General features: G+C 36.0%; 1 protein-coding gene across 1 annotated transcript in view; it reads left to right on the plus strand.

Annotated features, from left to right (window-relative positions):
* Positions 1-15,581, plus strand: part of DYM (dymeclin) — a 403,419-nt gene that overhangs the window by 16,507 nt on the left and 371,331 nt on the right. The window contains exon 2 of the mRNA XM_007197218.3: positions 4,667-4,858. Within this exon, the coding sequence (XP_007197280.1) occupies positions 4,719-4,858 (140 nt within the window). The 5' untranslated portion in view covers positions 4,667-4,718. The remainder of the gene's footprint in view (positions 1-4,666; positions 4,859-15,581) is intronic.

Consider the following 15,581-nt stretch of genomic DNA (forward strand, 5'->3'; position numbering starts at 1 on the left):
TCTACCAAAGTTAGAAATGCACATAATCTTTGACCCAGCAATTCTGTTTCCCTGGATTTATTGTACCTATATACTGATACACGTGTGAAATATGTACCAGATACTTACTGGAGAACGATTTGTAATAGCAAAAGATCATAAGCTACTTAAATGTCCATCGATACGGGATTTATGGAATTAAAAACTGGAATGTTAGAGTTGTAAAAATAAATGAAGTGCTTTATATACATATATGTAATGATTTCTAATATATATTAACTGGGAAAAGTAAAGTAAAGAGGCATATATAGGGTGTTATGGTTTGTGTAAAAAGGAGAAAATATGTGTTTGTATATACATAGAAAATCTGTGGAATGATATCCAAGCAACCAGTAATATTTTCTCTGAGTTGAGAAACCAGATGGTTAGGAGAAGGGATGGGAGAGAGACTTTTTACTCTATACCCTTTGAACCCTTTGTATTTTGTACCAGGTGCATTACTGATTAAAAAAATAAATATAAATAAATCAAGTCTGACTTAAATTTTCATTAATAGACTCTATGATGATAGTCTCATTGTTGCCTTATTTAGGAGAGGTGGGATGGAATTCTGTTCTTTTGAAAATTCAGCATTTATGGACCTTATTAAACTCCCAAAGTAAATTTTTCATTGATTGCTTTTAAGGCACCACAAGAGAAGTAAAATACTGGTTTGTTTAATTGAGAACAGTTTGCTCTGATTCTCATTTCTTTTTATCTGGTGTCATTTTTATTCTGTTAATTTTAATGAAGCAAAGAGAAAGGAAATTGAGTCCATGGCAGAGCCAAGGGAAACCATAATTAAAGTGCTTATTGCCAGTAAACCAGCACTCTCTTAACTAACCATTTTGATCCACACACTTAGGTGTTTATCCAGTAAACTGTTGTTAGGCCCACAATGCTAACTGCTAATTAGCATGGGTCCCCCCGATAAACAGAGGACTTATAAACAAGTTGTGGCTGTCTTTTTTGTTTGTTCTTGAAAAATTTATTTGAGGCATATTCAAGAATTGCAGGGATTATTAGACAAATAAAATAATTTGGAAGGTTTGATAAAAAGGAAATAGTTCCTTTAAGTAGGTGGTAGAGGGCAAAATCTGTTGTATACTCCCAAGTTATGAAGTTAGTGTGGAATCCCCAGAGGACCATGACTTCTTTTGCTTTTATTGAAAAAGTTCAGTTTCAGATAAGATTTGAAAGAAAGAGTTTATTTGGGGAAACTAAGTGAAAGAGCATTCCAGGACACCAAGTAAAATAAATCATCTCATCATGAGATGAGATGTAAAATAAATGATGAGATGAGTAAAATAAATCATCCTAATCATCTCACCATGTGTTAATATAGGTGATGGAGTAATTTAATATGTAAAAATAAACTTAGTGGTTGTGATAGAAAACAGCTGTTAGTCTGATTTGTTGGCACCTTTCTTGGACGTATAGATTCGATTTTTGGGTTTGATTTTGTTTTTATTTTAAAAAACTTTATTTTAAAATAATTGTAGACTCATAAAAAGTTGCAAAAATAGTGTGGAGAAATTCCATGTACCTTTCACCCAGCTTTCCCTAAGGTTAATATAACTATAGTACATTATCAAAACCAGGAAACTGATATTGACAACACAGAATAGACTGCAGACTATACTAGGATTTCTCCACTTTTTACATGGACTCATTTTTTTTCTTTTGTGCATATAGTTCTGTGAAATTTTATCACCTGTATAGATTCAGGTAACCACCACCACAATGAGGATTCAGAACTTTTCCAGTCCCACAAGTGAACTTGCTCATCACCTGTATTCTGCATTTGTCCGAATCGTTCCCCATGGGGTCCTCTGGTTTGCTTCTCTATCCCCAGCTTATTGGTTTTGGGCACTCAAAGCATTTTATAATTTCTCCTCTTTAAATTTAAGATGTGTTTCATGGCCCAGAAAGTGGTCTATCTTGGTGAATATTTGATGTGAGCTTGAGAAGAATGTATGTTCTGCTGTTGTTGGATGAAGCAGCTAAAGATGTCAGTTATATCCAGTTGATTGATGGTGGTGTTAACATCAGCTATATCCTTACTGATTTTCTGCCTATCAGATCTGACCATTTCTGATAGTGGAGCGTGCAAGTCTCCAGCTATCATAGTGGATTCATTGTTTTCTCCTTGCAGTTCTATTGGTTTTTGCCTCATATTTTGATGGTCTGTTGTTAGGTGGATACACAGTAAGTACTGTTATGTCTTCTTGGAGAACTGACTCCTTTATCATTATATAATGGCCTTTATCCCTGATAAGTTTCCTTGCTCTGAAGTTGGCTGTGTCTAAAATTAATAAAACTATTCCTGCTTTCTTTTGATTAGTGTTAGCATGGTATATCTTTTTCCACCTCTTTACTTTTTAAAAAAAAGATTTATTTATTATTTATTTTTATTTATTTTTGGCTGTGTCGGGTCTTGGTTGCGGCATGCGGGATCTTCGTTGAGGCACGCGGGATCTTTCATTGTGGTGCGCGGGCTCTTTGTTGTGGCACACGGGCTTCTCTCGTTGTGGCGCACAGGGTTCTCTCCAGTTGTGGTGTGTGGGTTTTTCTCTTCTCTCGTTGTGGTGCGCAGGCTCCAGGGCACGTGGGCTCTGTAATTTGCGGCACACAGGCTCTAGTTGAGGTGTGTGAGCTCGGTAGTCGTGGCACACGGGCTTAGTTGCCCCGCAGCATGTGGTATCCTAGTTCCCTGACCAGGGATTGAACCCTCGTCCCCTCCATTGGAAGGCGGATTCTTAACCACTGGACCACCAGAGAAGTCCCTCTATCACTTTCTTTAAAAAATAATTTGTTTTTGAGATGTGTCCATGTTGGTAATTGTAGCTCTAGTTAATTCATTTTCACTAGTGTATTATATCTCATCACTAAGATATTAAAATTTTTAATTTTAATAGCTTAAAAGGTATAAAGTAGCTGGGATAGGGTATGACAAGTAAGGACTTTATATATTTCAGAATATTTCTTTATAGCATTTTCTAATTGGGCTCAATAATTACTTGAGACATTAAACTGAAATCTAGAGTTATGATTGACAGTTGGCTTGATATGAAGCCTGAGTTGGAGTCAGCTAGTGTTGGGGTCCCTGTCCCCATGATTAAGGAGGAGGAAAGTAGTGTGTGGCCTTGAGTTCAGGGGCAGGTGATAAGAAGCCCGATCAGTATTTCTCACTCATATTCTGAAGGCCCAGCTGTCCATGTGCATTGGGGAAGCCTCATGTCTTTAGATAAGCAGCTCAAGCCAGTCCCAGAGTTCCAAAGGGAATGTGGAAGACTTGCTTCCAAATTCTGATCTTGGCTTCGATGTCTTTGTGGAATGAGGAGGGACGTAGGTGAGAAAGTAAGTCACTACTAATGTAAATTCTCTTGTAACCTGAGCTTCCTTTAGCCACTGAACCCATGTAGTTTCCTTTCATTGTGATGGTAATTTTTTTAAAAAAATTAATTAATTAATAATTTTTGGCTGCGTTGGGTCTTCGTTGCTGCACGCGGGCTTTCTCTAGTTGTGGTGAGTGGGGGCTACTCTTCGTTGTGGTGTGCGGTCTTCTCATTGCAGTGGCTTCTCTTGTTGAGGAGCACAGGCTCTAGGCGCATGGGCTTCAGTAGTTGTGGCTCGCGGGCTCTAGAGTACAGGTTCAGTAGTTGTGGCGCACGGGCTTAGTTGCTATGCGGCATGTGGGATATTCCCAGACCAGGGCTCGAACCCGTGTCCCCTGCATTGGCAGGTGGATTCTTAACCACTGTGCTACCAGGGAAGTCCCTGTGATGGTAATTTTAATTTAGTTTAATTTATTATTCATTATTTTATTGTCAGTGAGAGACTTTTTCTGAACAAGTTGAGATAAAACATGATCTTGAACTATGTTAAGTGCAATTTGATGAAGACTGTGATTCATTTTGTAACTGATCTGTTAGTTTTCCCCTTCGTGACCAAGCACAACAAATACTGAAGACAGTAATAATTTATTTACACTCATTCCTTCCTTCAACATAATGCTGTTTAGAGGATGCCTGTTATATGCTAATGTAGACATCTAGAAAGATGAATAAGATAGTTCTTATTTTAAAAAAAAAACCCCAGCAAAACACAACAGCTCATGGTTTAGGAGACTAAGAATGCCAGCAAAAAGTATATGTGCATTACAGCAGGATGAGAGAGGCACTAAGTGTGACTCCTTAGGAATTGGGAGCCCTTTCACTTTAAGCCGGTAACTCACTTCAGTCCTCATTCTCTCCTTAAGTATAGGTAGCACATGGTAACTACTTGAACAGTTTTCTACCCTTAGCACATTCAAGCCATCCAGTCTCTATTTCTTTAGCACCATTGTTTTAGACTATTTGTTAATAAGTTATCATTGTTATGAATTTGCTTTGAGACATTTTCTTGGGCAAAAGTATGCCCATTCTAAGATCTACAAGTATAGATTGGGATTTTGTGTTATGTTGGCTAAGACAGATTTTAGCCTCATTTTTCGCCTTGTAACTTTGTATCTGATGTCTAATATATTTAAAAACAGAGAGGTATGATTTCTTTTACTAAGTTTAGAGTTTCTTACATTTAGGTCAAGGGTAAGAAAAGTATGATGATTATTTTGAACACGTTTGAAATTTCTTTTCGTTCTTTATAGGTTGTGTTGTGGAAATGAAGGTTTAAGGACAAGTTATCTACCAGATTAAAAGATGGGATCGAATAGCAGCAGAATTGGTGATCTTCCTAAAAATGAGTACTTAAAAAAGTTATCAGGCACAGAATCTGTCTCTGAGAATGACCCGTTCTGGAATCAGCTACTGTCATTTTCTTTCCCTGCACCAACTAGCAGGTAAGAGGTTACTTGGAGATTGAAAATTTGTATCAAGGACCACATAAGCTTGTGTGGTATGCTGATTTAAAAAAATTTTTTTTTATTTTAATGATCAGTCTGTCCCTCCATTTGTTGTACAGGTACCAGTAGAAAATCCAAAAGGTATGAAAAGGAGGAAATAAGTTTTTCTCTTTCCTTTCCCCCACTCAGCCACCTCCCTTGCCCAGAGATAATTCCTGGTAGCAGTTTCTTTTGAATGCTTCCAGAGATAGTAAAACCATATTATTTCATGTAGTTTTATAAAACTGTTTAACCACAAATGGTAGCATACTACACATACCTTGCTTTTTCGTTTTTGCTTGCTGTCCCTTGCTTTTTTTCCCCACAGTTAAGTAAGACATATGTATATGCATATATGCAACTGCCTTATTCTTTTAAATGACTGCAGAGTGTGCATAGATTATATGAAATTGTTTTTTTATTGGTGGACATTTAGATTGTTTCCAATTTCTTGTTATAACAGATAATGCTGCATACATAATTTCTCAAGCATACAAATAAATCTCCAGTATAAATTCCTCCAAGTAGAATTGCTGGGTCAAATTATATGTGCATTTGTAATTTGCCAAACTGCTCCATGGAAGTTGTACCAATTTATACTCCTACCAGCAATGTATGAGAAGGTCTGCTTCCCCACCCCTTTGTCAATTTAATGCATTTTTAGACTCTTTGGCCTTTGTCAATTTGGTAGGTGAAAACCAATATCTCATTTTTAACTCTTTATTATAAAAACTGACAGACATATAATTATGTAGAGTGACTGGAATATTGAATTCCCATTACTCAGTATGTAGATTTTAAACATTTTTATTTATTTGTTTTTAACAGCTTTATTATGATAGACTGAATAATGGCCCCCTAAAGATACCTGTGTCCTTGTCCCTGGAATCTTTGAGTATGCTATGTTATAGCATGTATCAATATTTCACTCCTTTTTATTTCTGAGTGAGATTCCTTTGTATGAATATACCATCTTTTGTTTATCCATTCATCAGTTAATAGCCATTTGGATTATTTCCATATTTATTTCATCTGTTTTTTAGGGTTTTTTAAAGTAAATTAAAATATGGACATTTTCTTTTATAACTGTAATACCATTATCACACCTTACAAAGTTAACAATAATTCCTCTTACCCAGTCCATTTTCAAATTTCCCTAGTTGTTTTGTAGTTCATTTGTTACAATTAGGAAATAAATAAGGTGTATACATTGCATTGCAATACATTGCAATAAGGTAGTTACATTTCTTAAATGTCTTTAATCTCGAATAGAGGTATGTACTCCCCAACTCCTGCCACTATTTTTTTCCCTATGCTGTTACTTTTTTTTTTTCTTTTAACAAACTGGGTCAGTTTTTCTGTAGAATGTTCCACCTTCGAGACCTACCTGATTGCTTCTCATATTTTGTTTTTTTATTTACTGTATTTTCTATAAATTGGACATCAGATTTAAAGGCTTGATAAAATTTGGGTTAAACATTTTTGGTAAGAGTATTTCATAAGTGATGCTAGGTACCTTATATTGTATTTCATTAGGTTACAGAAAATGTGTGGGTTTATATCAGTTATCATGCTAAGACTGATCAGAGGTTTGAGTGTGTTTTAGCATCCATTGATGATTTTGGTCTGAATCACCTGTTTCATAAGAGACTCCAAAATGGTAGTATTTCTAATTTGGTCATTTCTTGTACATTTATTAACTGGAATTCTCCTGTGAAAGAGTGCTTTCATGAATTAGGATATATAAAACAGTTTTTACTACATTATTAATAAGGGTAAACACTTAATTTTTTTCCTCTACTGATTTTCAGTAACGAAAATAGTGTAATAGTGACAAATAAGTCTGTATTTCCCCTTTCCCCTGACCCCAGGGTTGGAAGGGCTATCTCTTTCTTTTGAGTATGAATTTAAAAAATATATAAATATTGATATATGTAAATAAAATATATGTGTATGTATGTGTGTTGTGGTCCTTTAACAATCAAGGTTATGTTTATTTTTATATGTTTAAGGATTAAGGATTATTGGTATTTCCTTTTTGTGAATTGTTTATATATTTTGGCAATACATTTTAATTTCTGACTTTCGGGTATAGTTGGATTGGACCTTACAAGGTTGGCTTAGTTTGCAGTTTTTGTGATAATGTGGGTTAGTTGTATATTATGGGAAGTGGATACATGCTACTGCTTCTGAGATCCTTGGAAAATTAAAGGTGGTTGTGGATTGGTGGGAGAGGTCAAACTGGAGATGAGCTGTAGCATCATCAAGTTTTGAAACCATTTCGTTTACCTTTAAGGAATTGTCATTGAGTATCACTGCTCATGTAGTAATAAGACTTAGAGAAAAAAGGGCATATAAAGAGAAAATTATTTATTATCCAAAATAAATTTTCTTTTCACTTATGTAAACTGTAGTACAATCTATATATGCTCTTCCAAAAGACATTAAAGAAGACTTAACTAAATGGTGATGTATACCATGTTCAAGGATTAAGAATTGTAAAAGTGTCAGTTCTTTCCAAATTGACCTGTAGATTGAAAGCAATTCCAATTAAAATTCCAACAGCTTTTTTGGGGGGTGGGTGAGGAGATCTTGATAAGCTCATTCTAAAATTTGAATGGGAAAGAACAAAACTAATAATAGCTAAAGTACTCTGAAGAAGGGAAGGAAGATTGTGTGTGTGTGTGTGTGTGTGTGTGTGTGTGTGTGTGTACTTGATTTATGCAAAGCTGGCAATTCAGAGCATTGGGGAAAGGATGAACTTCTCAAGAAATAATGATGGGAATAAGTTGTTAGCCATTTTTGTCTATTTCTTACTTTCTAAGTTTTCCATACTTGTGCTGGTGCCTTGCAGTTTGAATTATTATGACTTTATAGTTTGTTTTGCTAATTACTGCTTTTTCTCAAAGATCCTTTGCTGTTCTCATGTGTTTATTCTTTTTGATGTCATTTCTTTTTCTTAATTCATCCTAGTTTATAGAGAAAAGTATAAAGGAATCTTAGAAAGTGTAAAAAGCTGTAAAATGAGTAAACTGCACCTTGTGGGGGGATGGGTGGCTATTCAGAATATCCAGAGAAGCTTTGTTTGTGGTGGTACATATGCTTTTGGCACTTTTGTCACTTTGTTTGAGGCCCGCCCCAGCTCCTCAGTCTGATGTGTGAACCTTGACATTGAGCAGGCCTTGAGGTGGAAGGTGCCACCACCTCATTGACAGTCAGGGATGGAATTACCTAGTTTATGAATTATTCAAGACTAAGAGGAATATCTTTAGGGAAGACTCTGAATCCAGACATTTCTGAGATTGCTCACTCCTGGAATTCCTTGGATCCCATATGTGCTGTCTTCAAGTGCAGCCAAAAATTGATGGCTGCCAGTTTTTTTAGAAGCACTAAGTCCTTCAGGACTAATCTAATCCTTCCTTACTATAAACTGTTTTTTGGCACTAGAATAACCAGATTTTGTTATAGTTTCCAGGCATGGTTGAAAAATCTTTAGATTCTTCAATAGTTTTTAACTTTTCACCTTATTAAAATTCCTTGTGAAGCAAAGGTCTGAAATAAAATCAAGATTAATTCAAGAGTAGGGACTTCCCTGGTGGCGCAGTGGTTAAGAATCTACCTGCCAATGCAGGGGACACAGGTTCAGGCCCTCGTCTGGGAAGATCCCACATGCCGTGGAGTAACTAAGCCTGTGTACTACAGCTACTGAGCCTGCGCTCTAGAGCCCGCGAGCCACAACTACTGAATCCTGCATGCCTAGAGCCCGTGCTCCGCAACAAGAGAAGCCCCCACTGGCTGCAATTAGAGAAAGCCTGTGTGCAGCAATGAAGACCCAACGCAGCCATAAATAAATAAATAGATAGATAAATAAATATTAATTCAAGAGTAAAGTTTAAGTAATATACTGTTTATTTGTCTTAATAAAATGTTTAAAAATTACTTATATGACTGATTTCATACTAAATATAGCAGCAAAACCAAAAAACAAAACTGTGCTGAAGACAAAGGTAGTAAAATCATCTATATCCACAATAAGGAGTTAAGGGATACATGAAACAAAAAGGTGTTAAATGTGATGTCAAAACACTAAACTATATATATATATATAGTTTATATGTATAGTTATATATAAACCTCGTGGTAGCCACAAACCAAAAATCTATAATAGATGCACACGAAAAAAGAGAAAGGAATCCAAACATAACACTAAAGGTGGAAGAAAGGAACAAAAACTACAAAAACAACCAGAAAATGATTAACAAAATAGCAATAAGTACATACCTATCAATAATTACTTTAAATGTAAATAGACTAAATGATCCAATCAAAAGACATAGAGTGGCTGAAGGGATACAAAAGCAAGACCCATCTATATGCTGCCTACAGGAGACTCACTTCAGATCTAAAGACACAGACTGAAAGTGAGAGGATGGAAAAGTTATCCCATGCAAATGGAAACAAAAAGAAAGCAGGGGTAGCAGTACTTATATCAGACAAAATAGACTTTTAAAACAGACTGTAACAAGAGACAAGGACGTTACATAATGATCAAAGAATCAATACAACCAGAAGATATACAATTGTAAATATATATATATATGTGCCCAATATAGGAACACCTAAATACATAAAGCAATTAACAAACATAAAGGGAAAAATTGACAGGAACACAGCAATAGTGGGGGACTTTAACACCCCACTTACATCAATGGACAGATCATCCAGACAGAAAATCAGTAAGGAAACTCTGGTCCAAATGACATATTAGACCAGATGATACATGTTTATTATATATATTCCATCCGAAAGCATGAGAATACACCTTCAAGTGCACATGGGCCATTCTCTAGGATAGATCACATGCTAGGGCACAAAACAGGTCTCAGTAAATTTAAGAAGATTGAAATCATATCAAGCATCTTTTCTAACCATGGCAATATGAGACTAGAGATCAGTTACAAGAAAAAAAACAACTGCAGAAAACCCCAAACGTGTGGAGGATAAACAGTATGCTACTAAACAACTGTTGGGTCACTGAAGATTTCAAAGAGGAAAAAAAAAAACCTGGAGACAAATGAAAACAGAAACACAATGATCCAAAATCTATGGGGTGTAGCAAAAGCAGTTCTAAGAAGGAAGTTTATAGAGATACAAGCCTACCCCAGGAAACAAGAAAAATCTCAAACAATCTAACCTTATGTCTAAAGGAACTATAAAAAGAAGCAAAACCCAAGGTTAGTAGAAGGAAAGAAATAACAAAGACCAGATCAGAAGTAAATGGAGTAGAGGCTAGAAAAACAATAGAAAAGATCAATGAAACTAAGAGCTGATTCTTTGAAAAGATAAACAAAATGGATAAACCTTTAGCCAGACTCATCAAGAAAAAGAGAGGGCCCATATAAATTAGAAATGAAAGGGCAGTTACAACTGACAGCACAGAAATACAAAGGATCATAAGAGATTACTATGAACAATTATATGCTAGTATAATGGACAACCTAGAAGAAATGGATTAATTCCTAGGATGTACAGTCTTCCAAGACTGAATTAGGAGTAAATAGAAAATACGAGCAGACCAGTTACCAGTAATGAAATTGAATCAGTAATCCAAAAACTGCCAACAAACAAAAGTCCAGGACCAGATGGCTTCACAGGTGAATTCTACCAAACATTTAAGGAAGAAATAACACCTATCCTTCTCAAGCTATTCCAAAAAATTGCAGAGAAATGCTGCTGAACTCATTCTGTGAGACCAGTGTCACCCAGATACCAAAACCAGAAAAGACCACAAGAAAAAGAAAATTACAGGCCAATATCACTGATGCAAAAATTCTCAACAAAACATTAGCAAACTGAATTCAACAGTACATTAAAAGGATCATACACCATGATCAATTGGAATTCATCCCAGGGATGCAAGGATGATGGTTCAGTATCTGCAAATCAATATGATACACCACATTAACATATTGAAGACTAAATCATATGATCATCTCAGTAGATGCAGAAAAATTGACAAAATTCAACATCCATTTATGATAAAAACTCTCAACAAAGCGTAGGTATAGAGGGAACATAACTCAGCTTAATATATGACAAGCCCACATCTAACATCATACTCAATGGTGAAAACTTGAAAGCATTTGCTATAAGATCAGGAACAAGAAAAGCATGCCCACTCTTGCCACTTTTATTCAACAGAGTATTGGAAGCCCTAGCCAGAGAAGTCATACAAGAAAAAGAAATAAAAGGAATCCAAATTGGAAAGGAAGAAGTAGAACTGTCACTGTTTGCAGATGACATTGATACTATGTATAGAAAATTCTAAAGATACAACCAAAAAACTATTAGAACTAATAAATGAGTTCAGTAAAGCTGCAGGTTACAAAACTAATATACAGAAAATCTGTTGTGTTTGAACTAACAATGACCTATCAAATAGAAATTAAAATAATCCTATTTACAATTGCATCAAAAAAATACTTGGGAATAAATCTAAACAAGGAGGTAAAAGACCTATACTCAGAAAACTGTAAGACATTGATGAAAGAAATGGAAGACAACACAAACAAATGGAAAGGTATATCCTGCTATGGATTGGAAGAATTAATATTGTTAAAATGACCATACTCCCAAAGGCAATCTACAGATTTAGTGCAATCCTTATCAAAATACCAATGGTGTTTTTCACGTAACTAGAGCAAATAATTCTAAAATTTGTATGGAAACACACAAGACCCTGAATAGCCAAAAAAATCTTGAGAAAGAAGAACAAAGCTGGAGATAACACACTCCCTGATTTCAAACTATACTACAAAGCTGCAGTAATCAAAATAGCATGGTACTGGCACAAAAACAGACACAGATCAATGGAACAGAATTGAGAGCCTAGAAATAAACCCACACACTTATGATCAATTAGTCTACAACAAAGGAGGCAAGAATATACAATGGAGAAAAGACAGTCTCTTCAGTAAGTGGTACTGGGAAAACTGGACAGCTCCATGTAAAAGAATAAAATTAGAACATTCTTTAACACCACATACAAAAATAAACTCAAAATGGATTAAAGATTTAATGTAAGGCCTGAAACCATAAAACTCCTAGAAGATAGCATGGGTAGTATATGCTCTTTGACATTGCTCTTAGTAATATTTTTTGGAGATGTCTCCTCAGGCAGGGGAAACAAAAGCACAAATAAGCAAATGGGACTACATCAAACTAAAAAGCTTTTGCATAGCAATGGAAACTATTGAGAAAATGAAAAGGCAGTCAGTCTACTGAATGGGAGAAGATATTTGCAAATGATATATCAGGTAAGGGTTTAATATCCAAAATGAACAAAGAACTCATACAACTCAACATCAAAAAAACAAATAACTGGATTTAAAAATGGGTAGAGAACCTGAATACACATTTTTCCAAAGAAGACATACAGCTAGCCATCAGACACATGAAAGGATATTCAATACCACTAATCATCAGGGAAATGCAAATTAAAAGCACAATGCAAATTAAAACCACAATGAGATACCCCCTCACATCTGTCAGAATGGCTGTCATCAAAAAGGCAAATACGTGTTGGTGAGGTTGTGGAGAAGAGGAAACACTTGTGCCCCGTTGGCAGGAATGTATGTTGGTACGGTCACTATGGAAAACAGTATGGAGGTTCCTCAAAAAGTAGATATAAAAAAAAAAAAAAAAAAAAAAGTAGACATAGAACTACCTATTTCCCTTCTGGGTATTTTTCCAAAGAAAGTGAAAACACTAGTTAGAAGAGATACACGCACCCCTATGTTCATTGCAGCATATTTACAACAGCCAAGATATGGAAGAAACTGAAGTGTCTGTCGACTGCTGAACATATCAGAATTCATATAGCCATTTACTTTTTTTTTTTTAATTTTATTTATTTATTTATTTATTTATTTTTGGCTGTGTTGGGTCTTCGTTTTCTATGCGAGGGCTTCCTCCAGTTGCGGCGAGCGGGGGCCACTCTTCATCACAGTGCGCGGGCCTCTCAGTGTCGCGGCCTCTCTTGTGGCGGAGCACAAGCTCCAGACGTGCAGGCTCAGTAGCTGTGGCTCACGGGCCTAGTTGCTCCGCAGCATGTGGGATCTTCCCAGACCAGGGCTCGAACCCGTGTCCCCCGCATTGGCAGGCAGACTCTCAACCACTGCGCCACCAGGGAAGCCCTATAGCCATTTACTTTTACCATTTGGATTGCCTCCAGTGCTTTCCTGTTACATATATTGAATAATACAGCAATAGCCTTATACGTAACCCATTACATATAATATGGCAGTAGCCTTATATGTATGGTAGAAGTGACTTCTGTCCTGTGAGTAAAGTATGGCCAAATGACTTCCATTAATTCTTCCAGTTTGTGTTGGCAGAGCATGAGAAACAAGTGTAATAGGTCAGGAACAGATTTTATGGAACACTGAAAGTGCTTCCCAACATATTTCTTGGTTTTTTTGGGTTTTTTGTTTGTTTGGAAACTGATAAGGCTGGTCAGATGTATGTGGTGGCCTGGAGGCTCTGAGGGTGCAGAGGTTCTGACCACAGAGGACTGAATGGGAAGATCACAATCTGTCCACTTGCCCATTTTTGGCACACTGGTTAGAAAGCTGAGGATTAGAATTGATTCCTTGTGGGTTCTTGTTAAGTGGATTTGGTGAAAGCATTGTTTTAAGGAGTTTACTTTTGGGGTGGAGTGAGTGGTAGATTGGAAAGAGGAGGAAAGAGGAGAAACTCAGGAAGGGAAACCAGATGGGAGGCAGCTGCAGTGACATAACCACCATGTAATGAAGGTCTGAATTTCTTTGCCTGTACAGGAAATGGGAAGTCCTCCAGCCACTATTCGTTAAAAGCTCTTTTATTTTAAATTGATATTTGACTTGAGCATTAATACTTAAGGAGCTTAGAATTCTAGATTTGAGAGCAGTGCTGAGCAATGTAATGACAGCTTGTGTGCTTACCAAGAATGAGAATCAGTTTGCCAAAAGGTGTGGTGATTTTGGGCAAAGTGTAGAGAATGGAGACAGTAGACCATGGTAGGGGGAGCATAGATTTTGGAGCCAGACTGACTTTGTCTTGCATCTCAGCTCTACTGCTTATTACCTCTGTGAATTTAGGCAAGCTTACTTAATTCTCACCGAGCCTGTTGACGCTTCTGTAAAATGGAAATAATATTACCTACCATGTATATAGATTTGTGGGGAGGATAAAACACCATAATGCACGTAAGGTGTCTGACTTTCCTCTTCTTTCAAGGAATAAATACCCATTAATTTAAAAAAGTGCAAGGGCTCTGTCTTGAGAGTTAGTCTAAAATATTTGAGGGTTGAAAATAAGTAGCAGAAATTTAACCAATTTTCTGATGACTGCTTTATCCTCTGATTGAAAATCCTATGACTCTTGAATTAATTGTTCAGCTGTTTTAAAAATTAGGCCAAACACTGACTATAGTAATACTTGTCTCTGTGCAGACTCCATGTCCTTTTTATAAAGGCTACTTTTTAGAAGCCTTTACTGCATAGTGAGAATTGTATTATGTGTACTGAGCACTAGATGGTGCTCAAATAAGGCAAGAGGCAGCTTTTGGTACAGTCACACAATCACTAAACTCATTTTTCTCAGTTGCAAATTCATGTGTGTTCATCTTTCGTACCTTTAAATACAGAAAAGCTCAAGGAAGGTAAAAATGATAAACATAACACTAATCAGAAGTAACCTTTGTTAACTTTTTGGTGTATATCTTGTCAGTTCTCTCTCTCATTTAAAAACGTTTGCATCATATTCCACACATTTTTTATTTAACTCACATATTCCTCATGTCATTGTGTTCATACAACATAATTTTAAATGGTTGTAGAATGTTCTGTCTTATAGATGTCCATAAGTTATATCGTTGAACATTTTGCTTGTTTCTTATTTTTCCTGATTGTATATAAAAAACTATGCTGAAATTCCTTGTAGCCAAGTCTTTGTGCATATCCTTAACTATACAACTGGAGTGAGTTCTTGGTAGTTGATTTGCTGGTAAAATAGTCTTTTTTTTTTTTTTTCTTTTTAAATCACAGAAATCTTTCATTGTATAAAAGTTAGAAAATACAGAAACAAAAGGGAAGATTGTCATGTGTTATCATCGTATAGAGATAACCACTGTTGATATTTTGGTATATGTTTTTCCATACTTTTTTTTTAATGGACATTCCTAATAATAGACATGTGTATTTATGTCTCCCTCCCCCCCATAAATATGTGATTGTATTGTATTACTGTTATGTAACTTGTAAAAATTCATGTATTTGATATATTTCCTTTATTGTAAATGTGAATATTTTAAGATGTATTTACCAAAAAATGGTTATTGAATGCCTCCCATTTGTTAGGCACTGTTTTTAAGGGCTGGAAACATTGTAGTGAACATGAGGGGCAAGGTCCCCGCTCTCAAGCAGCTTATATTTTAGTGGAGGAATGGGCAATAAACAAGTAAAGAAATAAATACATAAAGTCAGTTTTGAAAAATAAAGCAGAGCAAGGTCATGAAGAGTGATAGAATGAGAACAAATACCAGAGGGAAATTTCTTTAGCTAGAGGGTCTCTGGGGTAGCGGCATTTAAGCAGACATTAGTGAAATCAGGGAGCCCTGCATGTTCTGGGGAAAGAGTATTCC

The sequence above is a fragment of the Balaenoptera acutorostrata genome, chromosome 13, assembly GCF_949987535.1.
Source record: "Balaenoptera acutorostrata chromosome 13, mBalAcu1.1, whole genome shotgun sequence".
Lineage (NCBI taxonomy): Eukaryota > Metazoa > Chordata > Mammalia > Artiodactyla > Balaenopteridae > Balaenoptera > Balaenoptera acutorostrata.